We start from the raw sequence: 23,519 nt of genomic DNA, 5'->3' as shown, positions 1-23,519 counted from the left end.
TCGGCCAGAGCGCGCGAGGAGGAGGCGGCATTCTTCAAAGCATGGCACTACTTTACGAAGTTTAAGGGGCTTTACTCCGGCGGCTGCAAGGGCACCCTCTAGAGAACGTCTAGGTGGTGGTGGCTAGGTTGCCTCGACGTCCTCCGCGCCCGCCGCTCCGTACAAAGTGGAGACAACCGCGGCGTCTGCTACGGCGTTGGCCACGCGAGTCGCGGGTGCTGTAGTAGACGCCCTTTTTCTCTTCTTTATTATTACTATTATTTTATTTATTTTTTTCCTTCTGCCCCTTCGGAATGCGGCCACCGTGGCCTGTTGTGGAACCGGCGACCCCGAGCTCATTAACGCAACACTTGTCGTTCTGGGTGTAAGTTCGTAACATAAACAATTAAACTTACAACTCACGTTTGTTTAGAGTGTTTGTTTCTTCACTGTCTCTACACGACGTGGCAATTGTGTGAATGTCTCCATTTTCTATGCTACGAGCTGTTCTCATTGTAAACATTTGTTGGCTTTGCACTTCCCCTCTGTTCCTCAGCTCTACAACGATCGTGGAATGGGAATAAGGGGCTCGCCGGCCGTTCGCCCCTCAAAGCCGAAAAAGAAAACAAACAAGCAACGCTGGGTGGGCTGGGCGGACTGCACCGCTCGTTGATGTAAGCCAATTCGTTTTATTTTTCAGGGTGTTGGCGATGGATGCGGACAGCGCATTGACGTCGAGGACGTTGGAGCGTTGCTTGGTGAGGCTACAGGTTATCATTACGTGTTTCTCGCGCTGTACTTAACGACGCCTATCGCATGTTAGACGCGGGCCCCGCGCTATTTGCACTGGTATTTAGGCGAGTGCGTGTAATCAAAGTTCGCACTTTATCTCTCCAGCAAAAGTCCGGATGGTCTTCGGGCTAACAGCTGCTTGAGGCAGCTTGACTGTGTCCGGGAAAATTATCACGTTGGCAGCAGACAACAGTCGTTTAAACTATAACACTTGAGAATTTCACAGATCAGCACGAGAATAACTGACCGTACATACAGTTGAACATTGTGTTAAATATTAATAATATAAAGTTCACGGAATATTCACCGTAGCGACCGTAACTAAATAAGCAGGTTGAACATGCAATGCGCAATTTGAACTTTAGTTATAATTGCTACGGTGAGTCCTTCTGCCACTGGGCAAGAATTCACAAAAGAAAGGAAGACAGAAAGGAAGAATAGAAAAATACTTTTGCGACACTGACAACGATAACATTTATTGGCCTATATATTATTTCACTTCCTATCGGGGTCTATTGTGCAGGTACATGGCTGGCGTCTACTGAGCCGTTGCTGAATATGAAATCGGGAAAAAAAGTGATTTTCTTTACTGTTTTGCATACACCAATGTGTATGCAAAAAAAAAAAGACAACGTTGCGTTCGCTTTTATGCTAGAACCGCGGAATGACAACTCCACTACGAGGGCACACCGTGGTTCCACGACAAAGACGAGCGCAACGACGTTGTTGGCACTGCGGTTCGTGCACTTGTTCGGAAAAAGTAGAAGGCCTGTTGTCATGATCCGCGATCGTCAGAGCGCGGTGCCAGAAGGCAGCCGCAACGGCTAGAAAAGATCAAAAGTCCCTGCAAGAACAACCGCGAAATTCCGACAAAGAAAACATCTCGAGGCGCGTCAGAAGGCTGTGCTCATGAACTGATCGAAGGCGTCCAACCTCGACACGCCCGCGAATGATATGGTAACGGCTAGCCAGTGTTGTTGCCAAGCTGAGAAGATCGATGGCGGTCATCGCGGCGTTTCAAAGTCGTGGGATTGTCGTCAGATTCACCGTTTGCTTGGATGATCATTGGGGCCCTTGTATACCGTTTTTCTGCTTTCTTCTTTTTCCTTTTTGTACGGCAGCGTCCTTAACAAGGGAGCTTATAACATTCGCTTTGTGTGCACATAAGCCACACATGAAGTGCCATAATCCGAGAAAGCGACCCGCGGCATGTGCAATCACAAATGAGCACCCGAACGTTTAGATTAATGATTTTAAGTGTTTCCTCTCGTTCTATCCACTGCAAAATATATACTGGGTGGTTAAGGCGTCTCAACAATCGCTGCTCGCGTGCCCTACCCGTGACACGCACGCCTCGTCAGTGTGTGGTCGGCGGCAGAGACCGACACATTCGTATATTGGTATAAGAATCGTATACTTCAGCCATTGTCGAGATACCTTGCGTCATCGCGCCTTCGTTTCCACCGCCGTCGTGCCCTCCTTCTCTCCTCTACCCTTTCAGCCCTCTTTCCGTTGAGCGACACGCGAGAGACCGTGTTTCCACCTACGCTTCCATCGACCTCAATCAGTATTCGACTACTCGATCGATCAATTTATTATGGCGGGCAAGGCTGGTCATTGTTCTCGGCCACGACTTCGTCAAAGTCGGTCGCCAAAGCAGGCTTCACCGCGGTAGGACACCGTGCGCGGAGAAGCCGGCTTCTCGCAAATGCTTGGACAGCAACGGTAGGCATCGTTAAAGTTGACTGATTCATTTGACCGTCAAACTGAGAATAGAAAAAAAAAATCGCCTGCAGTTCCGATACCGGCGCTCAACTTGCAGTGTTCGGTAGCGGGGCAGCATGTGACTAATGGGTCCTAGCGACTCCTGTGAAAGAGAGAGAGATAGAGAGCTAAAGATGAGAAGGAGAAACAAACCTTCTGTTTCGAAGGACTCAAACGATGTGGCGCGTTTTTTTTTTATGTGTTATAGTGTGTACGCGCTGTTTAGTTTAATTGTGCCTTTTCTTAAACTAGATTTCAACCTTCATTTCAATGTGTCTTTGCAGGCATTGGCCATGGACGACGGCGTAACGCAGGTCCATCTCATGGGGCCCGCAGACGACAGCCACCGGCTAAGCCGCGACCAGATACGAGAGAAGCTACTCGGCCTGTAGAAATTAATAAACGTGCACGTATATTTGCATATCTGACGCACATTGCGTTATACGTTGAGACTGTCGGATGTGGTCGAGGGTTCGACGAAAGTTACCTTGATGAGGCCTCGTGATTAGATTAAAATGAAGTAGACATAAAGCACGCACCGCTTTCCCGTGCCCCCGCCCTAACGTGTCTTTAATTACGCAAAAAAGAAAGCTTATTGGGCAAGTTGGTACGATTTGATGTGCAGTGGAAACGAAAAAAAAAGAAAGATTTGCCCATGTTACCGGTGATCGGAGCGGCGGAATAGCGATAAGCCGCGCTACAGCTGACGACATACTAATAGTACACGCCCTATGGCTGATAGCAAGAACACGGGGCCGTTCACATCGGCCGCACCAGAGTGGAGTTCGGTGCACAAGCAGTCACTGTACTTTTTTGAAGGACGACGACTGTCCGGCATACGAAATGGAAAGATCGTGGCGTATGGAGGTTCATAATTGCTGTACAGAACTGTCGTCTGATTCCCCCGGAACTACAAAGGCGGAAAGAGCCCAGCCCCTCGTCTACTAGCGTCCCTGTATACATGGCCACTGGCCTTTTTAATGTTTCGATATGGCTTGTGAGAGCCATGAACATATAGAAGGATACCACCCTCGCCTGCGCAACACCGCGACGTATCGCAATTTCGCCGCCCCCGGAGACTTTTGCGAACTTTTTTCCCGTTGCTCCCGTACACGCAAAAGTCACGACCAAAGTGTAGAGCACAGAGGTAAGCGGCAGATAGGGTTGATTCTTCAAACATGCGCAATGCACCTACCATTCAAACATCCTGATTTTACTTTCTTTTTTTGATGGGAAATACCTTTCAGTTACGTCAGATGGGATCGCTTGTCAAAACCACATGCACAAACAAAGCACATTACACTATTATCGCCTGCATCTTTGCAACCGTATACTACCCACGTGCCTTGCTTGAGCGTCGTGTAGAGGGAGGCAATCCGTTACTCAGTCACGTGCTTGTCACGTGCACAGATGGCTCCGTGGCCGAGCCACGCAAGTGCGCAATCGGAACTAAATCGGGCTCTCGCTCGGCTCTCAAACAAACGCAGCAACTCGGCGGTACGTTTGTTTGAGAGAGCTCACTTGGTCGTATAATTCGCCAAACTCGTACCAGTGCTCATCACCAGGGCCAGAATAACCTAAAAATATTCCAATCAGTTTTTTTATTACAAATCCGCCATTAACGCACTGCGATAGGTAAAAAATGGCTCGGACCCAGCCCAACGTGTGCGGGCGCCAGATTAAAACAGTTTTACGTTATCCCGGCCGGAGTCTTACAAGTGGGTAATTTTTCTTGCAGAAATTTCACGTTTGCTCGACTACAGTGCCCCTACGTTCGAAGCGTATAGGTCCAGAAATCCCGTGGAGAGACTTCGCCCAGCAAGACAGAAGGATACCCAATCATCAATTTGACAACGTTTTAGATTACAAATGCAGAAAGTTGGGCATTACGTGCGTACATTTTACATATTAAGCGCAGCGGTTCTGATGGCGTCATCGAAAAAGTGATCACGGCTCTACCGATGCTTCGCAGTGCGGACGACACACTGCCCCATTCCAGTATACCATATCTGTATATAACTCACCTGCTCCAGATCTAAATTACGAACGTAAAAAATACGCTTAATACATATATTATGAGATGGATTGAAATCTTGAATAGTTTCCTTGAACTTCAACGACAACACAGTTGCCAACCCAGAACGTATGCTGTAGTGCTTTATTGTCCAAGTTTTGTCCGGAATTTCTTACTTCGCATTCACCAATGTTGCGAACCAAATTTTTTCGTTACCGTCCTACAATATTTCATTCTATCAGGCGCACAGTATTTTCAACTTATCGCAGCGAAGCTGTATGTGGTTAGGTTCTATCGTGAGCAAGAGCCGTGTAGATGGAGATTTTTTTTCCACATGTACGTGGGCCGATCCCGAAGATAGTGCAATACCGGGCCGGCCCGTGGTGGAGGCGCAGCAGTCTTTAAGCACTCCACCAACTTGCAAAAGTAAGTTTAATATCTTAGACTCAAATACAACCCGTTCAGATATTAAGCTCATAAGAACTGATACTACACGTTGACCCGCAACGGCCATGTCTGCGTTCGCACCGCCCTCTCTTTGTCGGCGTTCCAAGTGCTTGCGTATTTCATTTCCTTCCGTTCTCCCGTGGTGGCGGTCCCGTAAGCGTGCTGCCCGCCACGACCGCGAGGCGGTAAAAAATGCGAACCGTCCATGTGGCCCCGACCCTGCAAACTTGGAACGTTTCACCGGAGCAACGGCCAGCTTTCGGAGGGAATTTGTGGGGGACTAACTTTCTGCGGCCTCTGTTGTGTGTGACCCCTTGTGGTTTTCTAGTGGCCTCATAACCATTACTGCACTTCGGGACGTCGACCAACGCGCGATCGCCTTGGCTACGGTGAAGCAGTGTGCCCTCGGAGTGCTGTGAGGCGCGTGTCTGTTCTACGTGCCGGGATTCGTTAGTAAAAGGTGTCTTGCCGCGTTTTGCAACACAACATGGGTACGTATACCCCTCGGTGCCTCATCATCTTCCGAGAGAGAGAGAGAGAAAACATTTATTTCTAATGAGGTGGAGCTACTTCCTTGTAGGGTGAATCGCTTAATTGAGGGCTCCATCGGCTCGCACCACTCAGCGTGCCCGTCGGATCAGCCGTCGCTGCTTTTGCGGGCCTAAGCTGGTCAGCGCAGTTTCCAAGGAGGAGGGTGAAGGTGAAAGAATAGGGGAGCAATCCGGATGTTTCGGGCACTCCCAGGTGGAATGATATACTGCGGGCTTTGCTTCACAGTACGGAAATTTTGAGGGATGTTTTGGGGGATTGAAGGGGTGAAGATAAATAAGACAGGGAAATTATTTAGTTTGAAGCTGTCGCCACGCGTCGTCATCTTCTCGGTTAATGGGATTGTATGGTGGGGGGAAGTGTTTCCTGCTACCTCTGTTGTGTAGATTTTCAGTATAGTTCAGTGGTTCTGTCGGTGCATCGTCCGGGTTGGACAGCTCTTCCAATGGCGCTCGGTTAGCGATCGGGCTACCGCATTCGCGCTTTCATTGCCAGGTGTCCAGAAGATACGTACCCTGTGTAATGATGTAATGTAAGGATGCAATGAGTGTTGGTTGTCACCATCCCTTGTGCCAACGTCCTGCAGGTGGTCTGTGAATTAGTCACCACTGTGATGGGTCCATCCCGTGCCGGTATCGTTGAAGCGTGTACGATGGCTAGGGCGATAGCAGCCTCTTCCGCCGTGCCATTGTCCACAGTATTGAGCGTGGCCGACGCCCTCAGGATTTCTTTACTATCTAGTACGACTAGACACAGGGTATACGTCTCTTTGGGTACTGGACTACGTCGGTGTATAGGGCCGGTGTTTCCGATGTGTCATCGCCAAAGAGTCAAACCAGGGCTTGTGCTCTTGCCTTTCTTCGGCCTTTATCACGGTCGGGGTGCATATTCCGGGGAACTGGGGCCACGTGAATTTTGTTTCGAATGCTAAGCGCAGGAAGTGCGCGGTGTTCTGAGGCTCAACATCGTGTAGGAGCGACTAGCCGCGCCTCATCTTCCGTTTATGTACATGCGGCGTTTGACGCACGGCAATGGACAGTTCGCCATTAAAGGGCCCACATACAGAGCTTTGCTGGTCATCCACCTTCACAAAGTGGAATGGCACTGAATTTTTATCTCTGAATAGTCTTCCCTGCACTGCATTTATTTTATAAGTTTTACATATCTCTCAGGTTGATCCTTTATTATTAAATAAATATTATCATGTAATTTTTAAATTATAGCTTTAATATTTTCGTTATCACCATTTCCCCCAGCTTTGTTCTCGCCCTATGTTGCCCACTTTCGAGCTATCCATCATTAAACAGTTATAGAATAGCGTACGCAACTATAGCGTACGCCATACGCTGTGGTATAGCGTCCACTAAGCAGAGCACGTTTCTTACAGCTTTAGTTGACCTGCGAGATATTCAAATCTCAGAGACCATATGCTGTTGCTGCGGCTATCTCCCAACTCCAGCGGTAAGTGGTGCCGTCATATCGAACGTTTCTTTCGTTAGGCTTCGACTCGTTCGAAACGAGAAGCGATCTCGAAAACTCCACTAGGTTATCCGTAATACATCGTCGTTGAAGCGGCCTGAGACTAAGCGAAAGCCGTTTACACACTCATTTGCTACGAACGAAGTGAATTTTAGAAAAGCAACGCCAAATTCAATTCTAAGCGGGCAGCCGGGACCGCCGCCATCTTTCACGCAAGCTACGCAAACGACGCAAGGACGCTAACGCTAGATCTGAGAAATAGCGCGCGTACGCTACATACGCTATGCGTCGTTTAGCGTCCTGCGCATGCACAGTAACGACCCGCTATAGTATAGCGTGCAGAATGGTATAGCGTACGTTAAACTAAAACTGTCTATTGTGGTCGTGCACTAACGTTTGTAATCATCACCATTATCATCATCCTCAGTAGTGGGTATGTACCAAACCCTTAGCAGGTTATGAAGAAAAATTGGACGGACAGCTCGGCTTGAACCAATGCATTAGAGACGATTGAGCACTACCTACTGGAATGCCGGCGTTTCTCCTCCATGAGGAAAATGACATTAGAAATTACAGTGCGACAGCTTGGTCTGCCATTGAACACTCCGGTACTGCTGTCTTTCGGAGCGTCTGTGCTTGGGCACTCACACAGGAATGTGTGCTTCGCCTTAGAAAAATTTCTTATTGAATCAAACCGATTTCATTGATGACCATATTATTATGCGAAGCATATTACGAGGGCTCAACCCAGCTCCTCAGGCGCGGCGGTGACCATGAAATCACGTGACACCGTGACGTCACGACATAGGAGAAGTGGCTTTGGCTCAACTCTTGCAAGACGGGCTGGGTGGGAATCGAACCAGGGTCTCCGGAGTGTGGGACGGAGACGCTACCACTGAGCCACGAGTACAACGCTTCAAAGCGGTACAAAAGCGCCTCTAGTGAATGCGGTGTTGCCTTAGAAACGCGCTGTTTCTAAGGCGTGCGTCTCTTGCTCAGGCGCACATTTCGTTGCCGCGCCGAACGCTGCTTTGCTCGACGCTCACCGCGTCCAATGCGGGGCGCGTAGTCGCTGCCCTGTAGCCCATTGTCTTACACCCCTTGGCGGGTCGACGGGAACGCTGTCGCGTTCCACTCTTGAAGGCGAAGAAGTAATGCATGAGTTGTTTCTTCGTCTAGCCGAACCAAATATAGCCAAGCAACAGCAGTTCACCAGGCTAAACAGTGGTTCAACAACTAAAATAAAGGCTAGTATGCTTCGCATCCTGGGCTTAACCTTACCTAAGCCACAGCCATTTTTTTCTATTCATTCCTCCTCTATTGCCTCATTGATATATTAAAGATAATTATTTTTTTTCTCCTCTACGTAGCATGACAATCTACTGAACCGTTTCGATTTTCCCTCGCCTAAATCCATGTAACAAAATTTTAGATTTTTACCTCCTTTTCTGAACACATAAAGTCTGCCCGACTCTTGGCCAATCCCCGCGAGTGGGTAAGCGCCAAACTCATCCAGGACATCATCATCATCATCATCACCTCAGGCTGGTTTGCGCATCTTTCCCTGAGCTTGTATGAACAGGGCGCAGAGGCGGCCACCAGGCACGCAAGGCAAAGCGCCGAAGGCCACGAGCCATTCTTGAAGCCACTGAGGCCATTCTTGAATGATTTCGTCAAATGGGCCCATTCCGCGAGGACATCGTCTGCGGCAGCCTGCCAGGCATGGAATTCGGCACGCAGAGCGATGGCCGCAAGTCGAGGCAGCCCAACTTGCAGTGGATGCAGGACCAAGTGCCCCATGCATCGAGTGTGCTGCTGCAGGTGCCACCGTCGACAAGCTCCGCTGACTCGCCACACCACCTCCTTCCTGCTGTTTCAGAGGCTGCTGCAACATCATCCGGCGAACACCACAAGCAGCATCAACACGTCCAGCATCGTCAGTCCCTGCTTGAAGATGTGGACGCGTGGGCCGATACAAGTTGGCCTCATCCACAGACGCGCTCCTTACGCACCACTCAAGTCATGCGGTCCCGAGTCGAGCCGATCGAACATTACTTGGGCAAGCCTCGACCGTCGGCTCCTAGCCGCCTGCGGACTTCGTTGACGTGTGTCACGACGGCGAAAACGGTCTGCCTCGCTTTCGTTGCCATGGTCGCCCTGTGCCCTTCGATATTCTCCATAATCGGCGACCTACCCGCCACGACGCCTCGCAGCACAGAAGTCGGGGCCGAAGACTTGCGACTTTCCCACTGCGGTTTTCACCAACGAGGTGGACTTTTCTATTACTGCCGAATTATCGAAGGAAGAGCCGACGAGTGGGGCCCAAACCGACGCGTCCGCCTATCCCGCAACATAGGGCGATAGCAGCCTCTTCCGCCGTGCCATTGTTCACAGTGCTGAGCGTGCCCGAAGCCCTCAGGCTGCCTCTACTATCTAATACGACTGGACACAGGGTATACGTGAACAGGGCAAGGAATACAGGGTATACAGGAAGGTATACAGGGTATACAGGAATACAGGGTATACAGGAATACAGGGTATACAGGAAGGTATACAGGGTATACGGGAATACAGGGTATACAGGAAGGTATACAGGGTATACAGGAAGGTATACAGGTATACAGGCTAGGAAGAGGCTATAGCCTCTTCCTAGCCTCGAATATATTCGAGCGTTGACGCCCAGCCGAGGTTCCATGGCGGACGCGCAGCGTGTCGTCGTTGTGATGCGCGGGTAGCGGTCGAAGCTGCCGATCTGGAAAAAAAAGGCACCGTGACGTCATGACAACCGAGTACGCCCACAGCGCTGGTCAGGACGAAGTCATGCGGAAAGGGCCGCGCCAACCGGGAGCGACAGTCGAACTCTTCTACCTCTGAGGAAGCGTGGACGGAATTGATCGCTTGTGAGACCGTGCCCGCAATCTTATCTTGCTCAGACTGATTCACAGGCTCCAGAGCGTATTCTTATGGATGCACTTCGAATTTTTTCCTCAAGCGTGACAGTGTTAACAGCGCGCAGTCCGTTCATCAGCTCGTGATTAAAACTTTTGTCCAGGTTGTCAACTGTTTATGTGCACTCTCTTTATTCCATCTTCAGGACGTCCTTTTACGTGCTTGTGAAAATTGAGTAATGTGAATGTCAGTCAAAGTAAATATACTTTAGTCCTTTCAAAAGTCAAAGGTCCAGTCCCCTTAATGTGCACTATAATTCATTCATGTCTTGAAGCACGCCTAGCATGTCTGCGCTGTGGGGGTGGCTTCGCATATTTTATCACAAAGTACGCATAAATAAAAATATTATGAGAAGCTTTTACGTGCCAAAACCACTTTCTGATTATGAGGCACGCCGTAGTGGAGGACTCCGGAAATTTTGACCACCTGGGGTTCTTTAATGTGCACCTAAATCTAAGTACACAGGTGTTTTCGCCCCCATGGAAATGCGGCCGCCGTGGCCGCGATTTGATCCCACGACCTTGTGCTGAGCAGCCTAACACCATAGCCACTGAGCAACCACGGCGGGTAACAAAGTACGCGTAGCAGTGGCTGCATGCACAAACAGATGACGACTTCCTTACTTCGCTTATCCACTTTTGTAGCTTTCTTTGACGTATGGACCCTTTTTCTGGCAGAAAATCATAGCAAAGAATACCAATCTGTGCTTACTACGAGCAAGCCAACTTTGTTGCCTTCTTCCTTCAGTTGCTAAAATTAAAGAGCTCACTGCCATTGATGAATCGTGTGCGGCCTTCTGTTCATATATTAACTCACCTGCAAATACCGAATGTGGTAGCTGCACGTGGTTGACTTTCAGAAAGTGCTATGGGCTATCGAAAGCGACTTGTCCTCCCTCTTGATCTCAAACATTGCATGGTCAGTGCGAAGCGGATCACATGTCGGATCATACCAAGGAAGTTTCGTCAATTTGTTAACTGTGACAGGCGTATAACCAAACAGTATAAGGTCGTCCAGATCCATGATCGAGGAATAATATCTGTAGAGATACGAATGAACAGCAGCAAACGCCAGGCTGACAATTGCTTTTAAAACACACTAAAGTGAAAAAATTATTCGAGCTTCGTTGGTAAATCACCTTTCATCATGCCAAAAAACATCCACCGTAAGGAGAGGCTTGATAAGCCAGAAAAGACGCAAAAACGAAAGACAACGGGCGACGCCGGCTTGAAGTTGTCGCACCTGCTCGTCATGACGTCACGGGGTTTTGACGACGTCTGCTCACGCCTATAGTTAAGTTTTTATCGGTAAATGTGGATTACATTGTATTGTGAAAGAGCCGAGTACTCAAATGAGCAAGTTTCGAGGTGTTTGACTGAGATACAGTGGCCCAAACACGAACGAATACTTTGAAATCAATGACGTCGCACTGACGTAATGTCGCTGGGGTTTCGGCGCAAAATTGAAAAAAAAAAGTGAAATTTTGCTCTTTGTTTTCTTTACTAATCTACATATTACAGCGAATTCGGTTAACGATTATACAGTTTTGAAAGAACACTTTGTGAACCTCAACAGACCTAGCGTTTGCCTTTGATGTCGCTCTAAGCTACAGTACTTCCTGACGATTTTAGAAAATTACACTGGGGCAGTAAAAAACTTAGTTACACTATTGGTGCTGGCTTACTCCTCGTCGATTGGAATCATGGTGAAACGATTCAACGCAAAGGTTGCTATCATATGATGCCTTTTTTGGGCTGCTTCAAGTTTGTTGATGAGGAAAATTAGTGCAACAAAAGACGCCCACAACAGAAGGGGAGACAAGGACAAGCGTCTCCCTTCATGTTGCGTGTGCGCCTTTTGTTGAGCTAATTCCCCTCAGCGGTTACACAATACCAGCGAGCTCAACAGTTGGTTGCAGCTTAGTTGCAGGCTATGTTTGGAAAACTTTTTTATTCCTGTTGGCGCCAGTACAGTGGGGATGAATTTCAACCCCAGACACGCGCAGATGAAGAACGCAGCAGCAGAACTGGGAAAAGCGAAATTGACTTTTTTATTGGACGAATCTGTGCCTACAGAAGTGACACTCGGAGCACAATGGTAGCGGCGAGCACTGTCAGCAATCGTAGAAAATCTTATTTGCGGGTCAAGCGCGTCGGTTTTTGTACATGACCTGTCGAAGGTTCCAACGTAATCGCTGGCGTCCACATGCCTTCCAGAAAGTACTATACAATTCGCGTCGCACACACAAACTGATTAACAAAGTTCTGCGAGAACATCTACAAAGATAGAATAAACGATAACATTCGAGTAAATTTCAAATTATGCGGGCGCGTGCGCTGAGCGATAACATTAAGTTGTTAGCGGGTGAAATGCAGTCCCCGGAAAAATTATGAATACTTAAGTGCTCGGGTCCGTATGAAAAAAAAAAAGGGGGGGGGGGCGTATGTAGTGATGAGCCTGTCATGGTCTGTACACGGCAATATCGTTGAAGATGTATTTTTTGGCCACCTTTATAAGCTAAATCTTGTGAATTAGGCCTAATAATCCGAGTCTTGTGAACCGTGCGTGCCAATGGACAACGTCGAGAGCCCTCTAAGCTTTCTATCACGGTGTCCGCGTATATGCACATTCTTTTGATGTCTTCATCACAAATAAATTCAATGACTCAAAGCCATGTTGGACAAGCTTTGCAGGGCTAGCGCAGCATCAGAGAGATAACCGCGAAACACTCTGCGTATTTTCCCTCGATGCCTACGGCAACAAAAGGAGCGAAAGAAATGGGAGAGAGAAACAAGTGCTCTGCTTTGTTCCCACGAAGTCGTAGGCCAAAGATCAACAAAATACGAGCCCCTCGGTTTCCCTTCTCTTTACGTTCATTCATAGCGAGGGTCTCAAGTCTACAGCCTTAGATGTCACTAGGTAGCATGTGGGGCTTTATTAGCCGCTTGTCTGCTCTAGTAAGCTCACGTACTACGTGATGCCATGTGGCAAAAAAAAAAGAAAAGGATGTTCCCCATCCTCCCACCATGGCGCTTTGTGGCGCTGGCTAACACTCCCAGGACAAGATCTATTAAAACATAAATACCGAAGATAGTGGATAGTGGATATTACATACTAAGGATAATGGCATCCTTATGGTGTTGTCACGTCTCCATAATTCATACCTTGACACCCTTTAAAAAGGTGTTTAAGCAAACTAATACACCCATTGAAAGGGGTGATTTTTTGGAGCGACACCCATTCGTACAATGTGTGTTTTGCCGAATTGCACATGACATTTTGTTTTTTACAGTAATGTAATTTATTCTATCACTACCCGATAGTCTTTCAGACGACTGCCGAACTGTTTTCCTAGAGTTTCTTAAAAAATAAAGCGAAAAAAAAAGTCTCGCAGCCTAGATCCGAACTTCAGGCTTGCACATTATCAGCCGAAGTGTTTACTGCTGGACCATTTTTTTATGCGAGATCATCAAATGGCCCATTGAGCGAGAAAGCCGGCGTCTGAAGCTGGGAAGCAGCCCCTGAATTGGCTGTAACGCCACGTCACGAGCGCACCTCTACGGAACAGTTGCTGCCGCGATAGCGCGCCAGGTGCTGTGTGAGCTTTCCTACGTTCCCGTGTTGCGTTCCTAAGTAATTCTGCAACGACTGGTGTAGTGGGTGTATATTAGTGTATCCCTGCGTAGCCAAGAGCGACGGTGGCTGAGCCGGCGGAGCATAGCTACAGCACGTTCCACCTTTTTATTTATTTATTTATTTATTTATTTATATTTACGATACCTCAAATATGCCCTGCTGGAAGGGTTTCACATGAGGGTAGGCGAGCATGCAAATTAGCAGAAATACAATACCATTGCAGTAAGCACTGAAACGAGTTAGGAGAGAAACAGCCAACGTAGAAAAACGTAAGGACTACAACACTTTGCACATCCACAAGTTAAGAAATAGGAAAACGCGAAAAAATACGAAAACTCATCAAAGATGACAATCGACAAGTGTTGAACGTAATGTGTGCAGAAAGTGGCAGTAACATTTTTCTAGGTATGCAACACGGTAAGTAAGAACAGGCAGACATCTCGATAAACATATGAAGATGTCGACAGAAACACGTTCAAAAGAACACTACAGATATTACGAGCAGGTCACGCAATCAGGCAACAATTTACTCCAATAAGATTTTCCAAATAATTGAATTAATTTTGGAAAGTGCCGAAGAATACAAAACTATGTGTAATGCTTAGATTCTCACTTCACCATAACACATCTCTTTGTTTTGGAGAATGCCGCATTTTAGAGCATAGGAAGAAGATAAATTTGATCTATACAACAAATAACCTATCTGAAGTGCTTACAAAGCTTAGTGTCCCAAAATTATGTTCCCAAATTAGTGGTGTAATATGGAGCTCCATATGATGCACTATCAATCGCTTTATAAATGTTCACAGATGCTACAATTTCTTTTAAAAAACTGCATTTTTCTTATTGATAACCTCGCTTCCTTCAGTTATGGATTTTCGTTTCATTTTAATTCACTAAACCATGTCACATTCGGTATGGTAAAGGCCAGATAAACACTTTCAGTATCTTCCTGTGCGTTCCCTAAGGGTGAGCTTCCTTTTACTGTTTCTGGAGTTTCATCGGCTATCGCACCTCGAAATGTCTGATCAAGTTGCTATGCTCTTTTGGTATGGTCCAAAGCAAAAAAAAAAGTATAACTTAAAACACTGCCAATCTTTCGGCTTCAATCAGATACGAATGTATTAGCGCTCTCTTATCAGCAGCGGCGGTCGCTGCACGCGCCGAAGCAGGCCAAGAAAAAGCGCAGACTCCGTTCACCATCACTCGTGACAAAATCTACAGGCTGATAACAGCCGCGAGCAGCCATACCGCATGCAGGTCTTTGGCGCTCGTATCCAACATATCTCGAACCCAGCAGCCATCAGACGTCTGCTCGATTGCTCTGGACGAGTCTGATTCCGACTGTACACCCATTGTCTGCTTGTGTTTAGACGTCAAAATACCATGTTGATAACAATAAAGCTCTATAATCTCTCATAAATTCGTAGATCCAAGCGGTTGTATACTTCGGGAAATTCGTGGACTGAAGTTTATCGAATAGAGTAAGATATATCTACAGAGTCGTATGCTTTTGCTACATCTATAGCGTCACCAAAGCTGCGTACTCTCGTTTGCGGCGAGCAAATGTTTTGCGGCTATCTAAATCTACATGGGCGCACCATACGGAGTGGCCGGGACGAGATCCAATTGAACAAGGACTCAGAAGTGTATCATCCTGCATAACATTTGTTATATGGCAGTCAACAACCCTTTCTAATTATTTGACGACATTCGGAAGTAAGAGAAATCGGTCTTATGTTGTCTAAGTAAAGTCCAGCCGCTCTTTTCTTCAGCAGTGGACTAGTTTTAGCTATTTTCCACTCTCTTGCAACCCCGTAATTTTTTAGAGAAACATTTACTATATGTAGTAGGTCCTGAGGCGCATAATCAAAGAACACTTCCAGAATTCCTGTTGTAATGTCATCTGGACCTGGGGCTGACGCCGGTAATGATCTGTTAGTGCCCGCAGGTTCTCTACGCTGTTGTTCTACAAAGTCGCCTCCCGAGGGAGGTTTCAATATCATATCGGCAGTTTATGCGTGAAACGTCGCGCAAGTCCTTGAGCAATTTTCTCAAGTGACTCTGATAATTCTTTTCTTGATAGAGCGATAGAGTCAATATTCACGGGCGCCGGTATAATCTTACGGGATCGAAGAAACTTAAACAGGGATTTTTTATTGCTAGACTTCGAAGGATATGTGTACTGCTTTGAATCATTATGGTTCTTAGCTTTTGAGACTGTTGTTCGCTTTAATGTAGTAGCTATATATGGATAACCAGCCCAGCTAACAAGGAATTGGCTATATAAAAGTTTTTTTTCCACACAGCTTTCCGGCGTCTAAAATCTCGCTCGCAGTCAGAATTCCGCCAGGGACAATATGATCCGCCCTTAGTATATGGTACAACAAATTGTGCTTTCTTTTCTGATTCTTTTAGAATTGAACAAAGACTCATTTTTTAAGTGTCACTCGTAATGTCCTCCTGAGCGTATAAATCTGATTTTAACGCATTTTCAAATTGTACATATTTAACAAATTGCGCACATGACTATCTAAACTAGTTAATGAAGTAATCAGCTAAAAATAACAGCGAGGTGGTCGCTGTTTGTACCGGAGTCAAAAGTGTTCCAGGAGGTGACAGAAATCCTCGAGGTAGCAAACGTAAGATCTAGGGCATATCGCAACTGACCCAGAACGAAAGTAATGTACTCTCGAATTTAAACAAGAGAAATGATTTGGTACAACCCAATCTCACAAGCGTTTTCCTCAAGCCCGTTCGGGAATCCCACGATACATGACGAGAATTAAAAATCTCACCAGTATGACGTTCTTCTGACTGCAAGCAATAGAGGCATCGAGTTAATGGGTATCTTGTACTCCAGCGGGGAAGTACGGGCTAAATATAGAAAAAGGCGTGCAACCAGGAAGTGTTATATCCGATGCTAACATGTCACATTCTGGTGACATCTGCATGGTATACTATAGTAGCTTTATAGCACATCTTTGCTGATACAAAAACAAAAAAACTAAACTATCGCCTTGGGAAAGGCTATCCAATCGAAAACATCGGAAATTTTTTTAGACGGCAAGTCTGAGCAGCAGCAAGCCAAGTTTCATGTAAACTAATAATATCTGGAGAATATTTAGAAGCAAGATATAATAAATGTGTGGCAGAGGAAAGTATGGAACGACAGTTCCACTGAATTACTGTTAAACTTCCTACGGTGAATAAATATGAGCAGTAGAGACTGCTTGGTCTAAAACGCTGTCCTTCAAGAAGTCCTTCTTAGCAGGAATCTCTTTCACGTACTTTTTTGCCTTGGAGTTGGTGGAAGAGCTAGACGTGTTCTTTGTCGGTGACCTTGTTCGTCTAAAAGATCGGGGGTCCATTTGTATATCTTGATTTTCCATCTCAGATGTGCTGGAGATACTGGTGGGGTCAACTTTCTCAGAAGTTAGTGGCTTTGATAAATCGTTACTAATCAATGGCTGCGGTGTCGACACTTCACTAGGTGGGTTCCGCCGTAGACTCGGCACATGATCCTCAATGTTGGCTTTATTAGTAAGTTGTAACCATGGAAGCTAGTTGTGATGACATCACCTGAACAAGGGAGTCGGTGAGAGTTGACAAAATGCGCTGCATTGCTTTTTCCAACGCCTTTTCTACGGAAGCTGCAACAGCCTGATAGATTGAGTTTTTCATGCAGGATATTTGACGGGCCGTTAGGCATCTACCGAGTGCGAGTGTGGACGCAAAGCGCACAGAAGAGTTGCCCACTACATCATCATCAGCCTATATATGTCCACTGCAGGACGAAGACATTTCCCAGCGATGTCCATTTCATTTACATGCTTAGGCAGAACGCCAAAATATGCCTAAATATGACTCGCTGGGGTTCGTGAAGACTACAGCGCTTTACCACACGTGTGGGCCTGCTGAAAAGCCGTGAGTTTTGTTGGTTGTAGTGTAATTCCTCGAAAATTATCCGAAGGGCTGCTTGCATGACCACGAGTATATCGTGGTTCAGTTAGATTACCCAAAATGTCGGGAACAGTTTTGATGCTAAATATAGGATAATCATCTCCATCTTGCTTCGATGAAAGAATGCGGTGCCAAATTTAACGTGCTGACAATTGAAGCCTTTCGCCTTTTCGTGACTGAAAATTGTTGGAAATGATCTTCCGTTGTTCCGATTCCCAGGTCCTGCAGACCATCAAGACCAAGTCGGCTCCGGGCCCCGACAAAGTGACCAACAAGATGCTCCGGAACCTGGACGACCAGGCAACGAGCCGCTTGACAGACTACATCAACGAGTGCTGGCGGAACGGCGGGATACCCGACGAATGGAAGAGGTCCGACGTGATCCTCATCCCGAAGCCGGGTAAACCCTTAGAAATACAGAACATGCGGCCGATCTCTCTCACTTCCTGCGTTGGTAAAGTGATGGAGCATGCTTGCCTGAGTAGAGTTAACGGCTACCTGGAGTCAAACGACCTGTACCACAGCAACACGATTGGCTTCAGAAGAGGGCTCTCTACACAAGACGCAATGATACAACTAAAGGAGCAAGTCATAGATACCACGGGGCGGGGCTTGAGAGCAATACTTGGGCTTGATCTAAAGAAGGCCTTCGACAGGGTCAAGCACACGGCCATACTCGACAGAATCGTGCAACTCGGCCTGGGCGAACGAACGTATAATTTTATCCGAGATTTCCTTACGGGAAGAACAGCCAGAATCAGACTGGACGAGGAGGAGAGTATCCAGGTGGACATGGGCAGCGCTGGCACGCCGCAAGGGTCCGTCGTGTCACCGATGCTCTTCAACCTCGTCATGATCGGACTATCGGAAAAACTGGACCAAATAGAGGGCATTAATCACACCGTTTATGCAGACGACATTACGATTTGGACCACGAAAGACGCAAGCGAGGGTGATATGGAGAACAGACTTCAAGGGGCGGTGGAGGCAATCGAAAATCATCTAGAGGGCACCGGACTTGAATGCTCACCGGAAAAATCGGAACTGCTGCTCTACCGCCCCAGGAGGTCCGGCAAACCGTCCAGAGACGTAGCGGAACTACACAAAAGGGGAATCAGATTAACCACGAGGAAAGGCACGGAGATACCCATGGTCCAAAAGATTAGAGTCCTGGGTCTCTGGATCGAAGCCAGGGGAACAAACACGGAAACTATAACACGCCTGGAAAAGAAAGTCATGGCGGCCATTCGGCTAATACAGAGAGTCTCCAACAACAGGAGGGGCATTAAGGAAAGAAACGTCGTACGGCTCGTTCAGGCCTTCGCGATCAGCCACGTCGCGTACGTGGCGGCATTCGTCCACTGGAACAAGGCCGAGAAAGACAGGATCGACGCGCTCATTAGAAAAGCGTACAGAACAGCACTGGGTCTCCCCCAATACACAAGAAACGAAAGGTTACTACAACTCGGGGTGCATAACACGCTGGAGGAGATCGCAGAAGCACAGAGAATAGCGCAACTTGAAAGACTCTCCGGAACCAAGGCGGGCAGAGAAATCATGGAAAAGATCGGCATAAACTACCACGGAATGAACGGCCCCAAGATGCAGATTCACCCAGACGTCCGAGCCGCAATTAACACGGAAAATATCCCGAAGAACATGCACCCCGTGCACAATGTCGAGAGAAGAAAATGCCGCACGAAAACGATTCTCAAAAATCACGGCGCGCGGGAGGGGGTGCTCTTCGTAGACGCCGCGCGGTACCCCCGAAACAGGGACGACAATGGTGGTGTCGGCGCTGACAAAGGTAACTCCCTCTTCGCAATGGCGGTCGTATGCACGAAAGGAAAGACCGTGACTGCGGGCTCCGTAAGGACTAGATCGTCGGAGGCAGCGGAAGAAACGGCAATCGCATTGGCTATAATCAGCGGTCGGCAACAATACAGAACAATAATCAGCGACTCGAAGACGGCTATTAGGAATTTCACAAAGGGCTGGGTCTCCACCGAGGCGGCCAAAATCCTGAACCACAGAGCAGAAGACTTTAAGAACGGCACAATTACACCCAAATACCTCAAATGGATCCCGGCACATATGGGAGAAGTTACCATGAATGCCCCTCCCAACCTCAACGAGAAGGCCCACCGAGTCGCGCGAACACTAACCCACCGCGGCACGGACAGTGACGGCCCAACACCCCGCAACCCTTGGGGAAGAGGAAAGGACTGCGGCGGAGGCGATGGAGAAGACGGAGGAGGCGAGGACGACGAAGAAGCGATAAAAGACGACAGGGACAGACTGGTCACGTACCACGACATACTGACACACTACACGAAACAAAGAGAAGCATACCCACAACCCCACAAACAACTCGACAGGTCTCAAGAAACAGATTGGAGAAGATTGCAAACCAGAACGTTCCGAAACCCAGTACACTTAAACAGAATAAATTCAACACAATATCCAGACGCAAGCTGCAAGCTCTGCAAACACGAACACGCAGACATGGCACACATCTTGTGGAAGTGCACACAGATCGGTTCAGTATACGTAGAGGACAAGATAGAACCGGACCTTCTCGAGGAGCGATGGCTAAGCGCTCTGACTAGCTCAGAACTACACGACCAATTATGGGCTATCCAGCGGGCCCGGGCAGTGGTGGAAAGGCTATGCCTCACCGCACACAATGCCCGGGTGGCCTGAGCCCGGGCTGGCAACCTCGCAGGTCCTTTTTCCATTAAAGTTTTTTCCGTCCGTCCGATTCCCAGGGCTTAAGCATGGTTTAAACATTGCCGCCCTTTCCAAAACAAGTACATTGACAGAATGCTGTAGCGCCCAACAAAGTTTATTTTGCTAATGTTGCTACTAATTTAATGATTCACTCGTTCAAACTATTTTATACTACAGACAAGCAATATCTTTTCAAATGCGATGAAAGTGGGTTTGTTGAAAGACACGCACTGAAATAGAAATACATTAACAAGCGATGAATACGGCTCGTGAAATGAAACGAGCTGATGGCCGCTGGCAACACTGGACTACGCCTCTCCACTTGTGGACAAGCGCTTCCTGCAGAGAATGTCTGCTACTTGTTAGAAATCTGGTGAGGTTTCATCCTGTACTTGAACTCACAGTGCAATATAATAATGAAATTCAGACATGTGACAGCCGTTAGCTTGCTGCGATATATGTCCTGTGGCCATAGCCTCGCGTTTGTGTTCGATGTCCCATCTGACTACAATTGCTGTCATGATGTCGGTTTTGTTAATCTTGTCCTCTTTCCTCTTGTCGCCGGTTTCACTTGTTTCGCAGCGTTCCTTATCGATAAAGTCCACACGGACACTGTCAGTAGCACGTTGATTGCAGCCGTGCGGCTTATGTAGTGCGACTGTACTTTCAGTTGGCGGTTACTGTCCACCGTGCCGTCTCTGTTTTCGCACCTTTCTGCCAAAATAGAGCGCGTAGATTTGTAAATATGAGCGACTGGTAGTCTAGGACACTGCGTTGATAGCTAGCTGGGCAAAGTAGACGCCATTGGCAACACGTAGTCATACTGCGTTGACGCAGTTCACGCAGTTGAGTTAGTTTTGTATTGACGTGCCCCGCCCCCTCTTTTAATCATCTTACTTCTCGCAATCTTCAACGAGCGCTTCTTGAAAGTTCGTGTCGTTTTCCCGCTAGCGAACCCTACAGAAACACTACCCGTGTTCAAGCTAATTTTAATATTGAGTAATTATTCTACAAGCTCTATTCTCTGGAATGATGGGTACGTTTCTTGTACACACATGCTTATTTATTCGAAAATATCTGTAGAGGCTCACCTGCGAGAATACAACGCAGTTACCATCTCTGCTGTAGGCATGCGCTGCCTATCACACTCATGTTGGTATCTATTTACTGACGGGCGTTAGCACGTGTCGTGAGATTTAAAGGAACGAGAAAAAAAAAAAAGCAGGTACGTGTTCCAGCAGAGACAAGCGCTGACTGCCAACTGGAAGTTTACTTGAAATTCTCCAGCCATTGTATACCTTTTCCAGCATAGGCATACGTACACCAGTCGCAAACACATCTGCAAGATCAGCTACATCATAATCGTTCATGCGAAAAAGCTATTTCTTTTTCCGACAAGGCAAGTGAGGGAGCGCTCACACATTTATCTCCTTCCTCTCTAATGTAATAAGCCTCTATTATTTCCCTTTCCCTCTCACCTTTTCCTTTCCCTATGAATTTTAGGTTACTGCTAAAGCAGTAAGCTAAAGAATGGCTATGGGAGTCATTTAGCAGAACATTGTAACAAGTGTCCCTGCACACCCATATTTGAAAAAGCAAAATTCATAGTGACAGTATTGGAATTTGTATAGGAGTTTCATTACAGGATGTCTTACCTGCACATGTGACAAGTGATATATGCTGTATTTTCCAAAGTAATCGGGCATTTGGGCTCCTCCTGTACTCTGCCGTTATGTACTAACTGCTGTTTACTTTGTTTGCTTACTTGTGCTTTTAATTGTACTGTATAGGTACACCGCTTGTTATGTTTTATGCAATCTTTGAAGCGTGTTTATTCCATTGTACTCACAGCCCTGTTCTAATGCTTTGGTGCTGCAGGGTGTATCGAAATAATAATAATAATAATAATAATAATAATAATAATAATAATAGAGAGTTTCAGAATTAGGGACTCAAAACCCGTTCCCCAAGCTGCGTTGCGTAGGCTGCTCTTGGGTTTAGAGGAGCAGCAGAGCTTGAGAATTGGGTCGAGCGCCCAGGATGTTGCAATGAGGAAAATAAAAAGGTGCTTAAAAGCAAAAAAAGAAAGAAAGCTTTTCTTACAAGTGAAAACAAACAGAATGCATTTTTGAGCAAAATGGGGCAAACAATAAGATGTAATGAACGTAATTACTGCGTTAGTACTATGAGCCAAGTATGCTGTTTTAAGACCCAAGATGGCTTGGGGACCCACGCCTGTTTTCGATTTTTGGGTCTTGGGTCAATATAAACGCAAGAACCCAAGACTGGCTTGGATTCTGCGCATGCGCATTTGCAGCCTGCAATTTTCTTGGGTCTTCAAGCCGCTTGGGTCCCCAATACTAAAACTTTCTAATAAAGAACAATGATCATTTGTGAGTTGCCAAAAGTGATCAGCAGTGTTTCTGGCTTCGCAGTATCTTGTCGGCCTTGTGACCAGCACGACACCACCATGACCATCTCCAGCCAGCTGGTGGTTCCCATGACACTATGGGGCAAGATTGCCCCCACTCACTGCATGTCGTCTGTCTTCATCACAAAGGACCAGAAGATGATCGTCACAGGCTGCAAGGACGGTCAAATATGTGTCTGGGACATCGTGGACGGGGCGAAAGTAGGTCTCCTTCTGTCCTTGCTGTTAATGCAGGGAATTATATTGCACTAATGACATTTGGTTGACTTGGCATCGTCACATTGTGATGACAGTAAAAAACAAGGCACTTCCAAAACTTCGAGTCACGAATGTAATTCTTTGTTGGGAAAATCTGTGCAAAGAAAGATTAAGCAACAAAGCACAAAGACAGCAATGAGCACAATCATCGGTCATCAAAATGGGTCAAACGCATTGGCTATTTAAACATGATTAATTAAACATTCCAGCATAATCCCTAGTGCTCACATACATTCCAGAATGTACACCATGCACTATCTGATCAGATAGTGCAGGGGGCATTCTTTCGCTAAGTTTTCTTGTTAGACAGCACCATTTAAATAACTTCCTATACATGTAGACGGATCTTGTGCTGAGAGATAACATTGTAACAGTGGTTGGCTGGTGAAAGATGGTAAATGGAAAAAGCTAAACAATGTATGTGTGTTAGCGTGAATTCATAAGTTAAGGTTCGCACGACAGACAGGCAAGCTTTTGTACTTGTGTTTTTTTCTTGTCCATGTTTTTAGTGCTATCTTCAACTTGACA

At 46.9% G+C, this 23,519-nt stretch overlaps 2 protein-coding genes and 1 pseudogene across 13 annotated transcripts in view; 2 read left to right on the top strand and 1 right to left on the bottom strand.

Moving 5' to 3' along the window:
* The window catches only part of LOC135900150 (cytoplasmic dynein 2 intermediate chain 1), a 120,295-nt gene extending 117,337 nt beyond the window's left edge, over positions 1–2,958 (top strand). For all 7 annotated transcript variants that reach the window (XR_010563805.1, XM_070536880.1, XM_070536882.1 and 4 more), the window contains 2 exons: positions 680–737; positions 2,820–2,958. Coding sequence is in view for 6 of the 7 variants with exons in the window: in XM_070536880.1 (XP_070392981.1) it covers positions 680–737; positions 2,820–2,927 (166 nt within the window). In the remaining variant the exon portion in view is untranslated. The remainder of the gene's footprint in view (positions 1–679; positions 738–2,819) is intronic.
* Positions 2,959–4,884: 1,926 nt separating this feature from the next.
* Positions 4,885–5,063, bottom strand: LOC135900217 (U2 spliceosomal RNA; annotated as a pseudogene).
* Positions 5,064–20,549: 15,486 nt separating this feature from the next.
* Positions 20,550–23,519, top strand: part of Rbcn-3B (WD repeat-containing protein Rbcn-3B) — a 170,238-nt gene continuing 167,268 nt past the window's right edge. For all 6 annotated transcript variants that reach the window (XM_065429602.2, XM_070536879.1, XM_065429600.2 and 3 more), the window contains exons 1-2: positions 20,550–20,675; positions 22,738–22,934. In XM_065429602.2, the coding sequence (XP_065285674.1) occupies positions 22,773–22,934 (162 nt within the window). In that variant the 5' untranslated portion in view covers positions 20,550–20,675; positions 22,738–22,772. The remainder of the gene's footprint in view (positions 20,676–22,737; positions 22,935–23,519) is intronic.

The sequence above is a fragment of the Dermacentor albipictus genome, chromosome 4 (genome assembly GCF_038994185.2).
Source record: "Dermacentor albipictus isolate Rhodes 1998 colony chromosome 4, USDA_Dalb.pri_finalv2, whole genome shotgun sequence".
Taxonomy (NCBI): Eukaryota; Metazoa; Arthropoda; class Arachnida; order Ixodida; family Ixodidae; genus Dermacentor; species Dermacentor albipictus.
This window is presented reverse-complemented; position numbering and strand designations above follow the sequence as displayed.